Source organism: Aplysia californica, unplaced genomic scaffold (assembly GCF_000002075.1).
Source record: "Aplysia californica isolate F4 #8 unplaced genomic scaffold, AplCal3.0 scaffold00226, whole genome shotgun sequence".
Classification (NCBI taxonomy): domain Eukaryota; kingdom Metazoa; phylum Mollusca; class Gastropoda; order Aplysiida; family Aplysiidae; genus Aplysia; species Aplysia californica.
This window is the reverse complement of record NW_004797496.1, coordinates 921,562-923,199: the sequence shown is the minus strand read 5'-3', so window position 1 is coordinate 923,199 and position 1,638 is coordinate 921,562. Positions and strand designations below refer to the sequence as shown.

At 33.2% G+C, this 1,638-nt stretch overlaps 1 protein-coding gene across 1 annotated transcript in view; it reads right to left on the bottom strand.

Moving 5' to 3' along the window:
* LOC101845775 (pro-neuregulin-2, membrane-bound isoform) overlaps positions 1-1,638 on the bottom strand; it is a 133,305-nt gene that overhangs the window by 22,399 nt on the left and 109,268 nt on the right. Inside the window, exon 4 of the mRNA XM_035970152.1 lies at positions 1,325-1,424. Coding sequence (XP_035826045.1) covers positions 1,325-1,424 — 100 coding nt within the window. The remainder of the gene's footprint in view (positions 1-1,324; positions 1,425-1,638) is intronic.

Genomic DNA, 1,638 nt, shown 5'->3' with positions numbered 1-1,638 from the left:
GAGAGAGAGAGAGAGAAAGAGGGAGAGAGAGAGAGAGAGAAAGAGAGAGAGAGAAAGAGAGAGAGCGTGCTTGTGTGTTTTGTGTATTTTTGTACATGATTTTAAACATCCGTTTGTGTCCTTTTCACCATACGATGCCCGTACACACGTACGTACGCACACGCACACCAGAAGAGTATGTACGTCTTTTTAGTTTTTGTGGTCTCTGGTTTCAGCTTTTGTAAATATAATATATAAAAGCATAATAAGGACAAAAGCTATCTTAACAAAAACACACGACTGTTGAACAAACAGATAATTATTTGGAAATCATGAGAATGTGACATGTAAAATATCAAAAATACACTGGGCATCTTAAAGTATGGAATGTAAACTATCATAAAAAGGTTTAAAAGTCATAGCAATCGAAATATAATATTATCTGCCTCTGACACTTTGACCACTGTGGTATGGGAACAGGGCACACTGTCAGACAGCACATACATAGTAGGCTTACTAGAAACGAATTCAGCTTTAATATACAAATTGTAGTAGTCAGAAGGAACAATACTGTGATCAACTCTATTCATTAGAGCCACATTCTGAAAAAGTATAGTCTTCACACGAGTATTTCCTCAAGGTTCACTAAGACATTGCATACATATTTTCTTTCATTGACTGTACTACCTAAATCTCCGCTTCGCTAGCTTGTTTCCATCACAAAACATCTTTTGAACGCACATACGTTTTTCCACGAAGAATTATAATTCAAATCAAAATTCTGTCTTAATTAGGAACGTGTTATATCAAGTTCTCATCTTCTTGTTTGTCTATTGAATTCCCCTGTTTATTGACTGTATCTTGAATCATTCAGAATAATATTTCTTTTCAATCTTATTCTGTTGAATCTTTTAGAAAAATATTTCTGATTATAATAATTATTATCGTTTTGTATTCTCCAGAAATAAATTTCTGATCGCTATTATTATTTTGGATCCTTTAATCATTTCTAGTTGTCTTTATCATGTTGAATTGTTAAGAAATCTGATTATTATAATCACGTAGAATTCCTAAGAAAAGTAATTCTAATTCTAATTCTAATTCTAATTTTGGATCTTTTCGAAACATATTTCTGATTATTTTTTTTATAATTTTGGACCCATTAGAAATATATTTCTAATTATTATTATAATTTCGGATCTCTTAGATTTATATTTCTAAGTATTATAATAAATTTTGAATTTTTTAGAAATACATTTTGGATTATTATAACAATTTTGTTTCCTTTAGAAATATATTACTAATTATCATCACCATGCGTCCAAGAACAATAAAAATCACTTACACACAGAAGACAAGCCCCACAGCCACGTTCTGCATACAGGTACCCCCGTGCAGACAGTACGTTTGAGACTCACAAGGGACCGCATTTCGCTGCTGGTTCACTGAAAACAACAAGGGAAATAATGGTTGAAAATTTGAGTAAAAGAGAAGCACATCGACACAATATTATAGCAGTCACAGTGCTGAGGGAAAGCTAGATGGACAAACTGGCATGATCATAATGTCTCTCTCTCTCTCTCTCTCTCTCTCTCTCTCTCTCTCTCTCTCTCTCTCTCTCTCTCTCTCTCTCTCTCTCTTTCTCTCTTTCTTTCACTT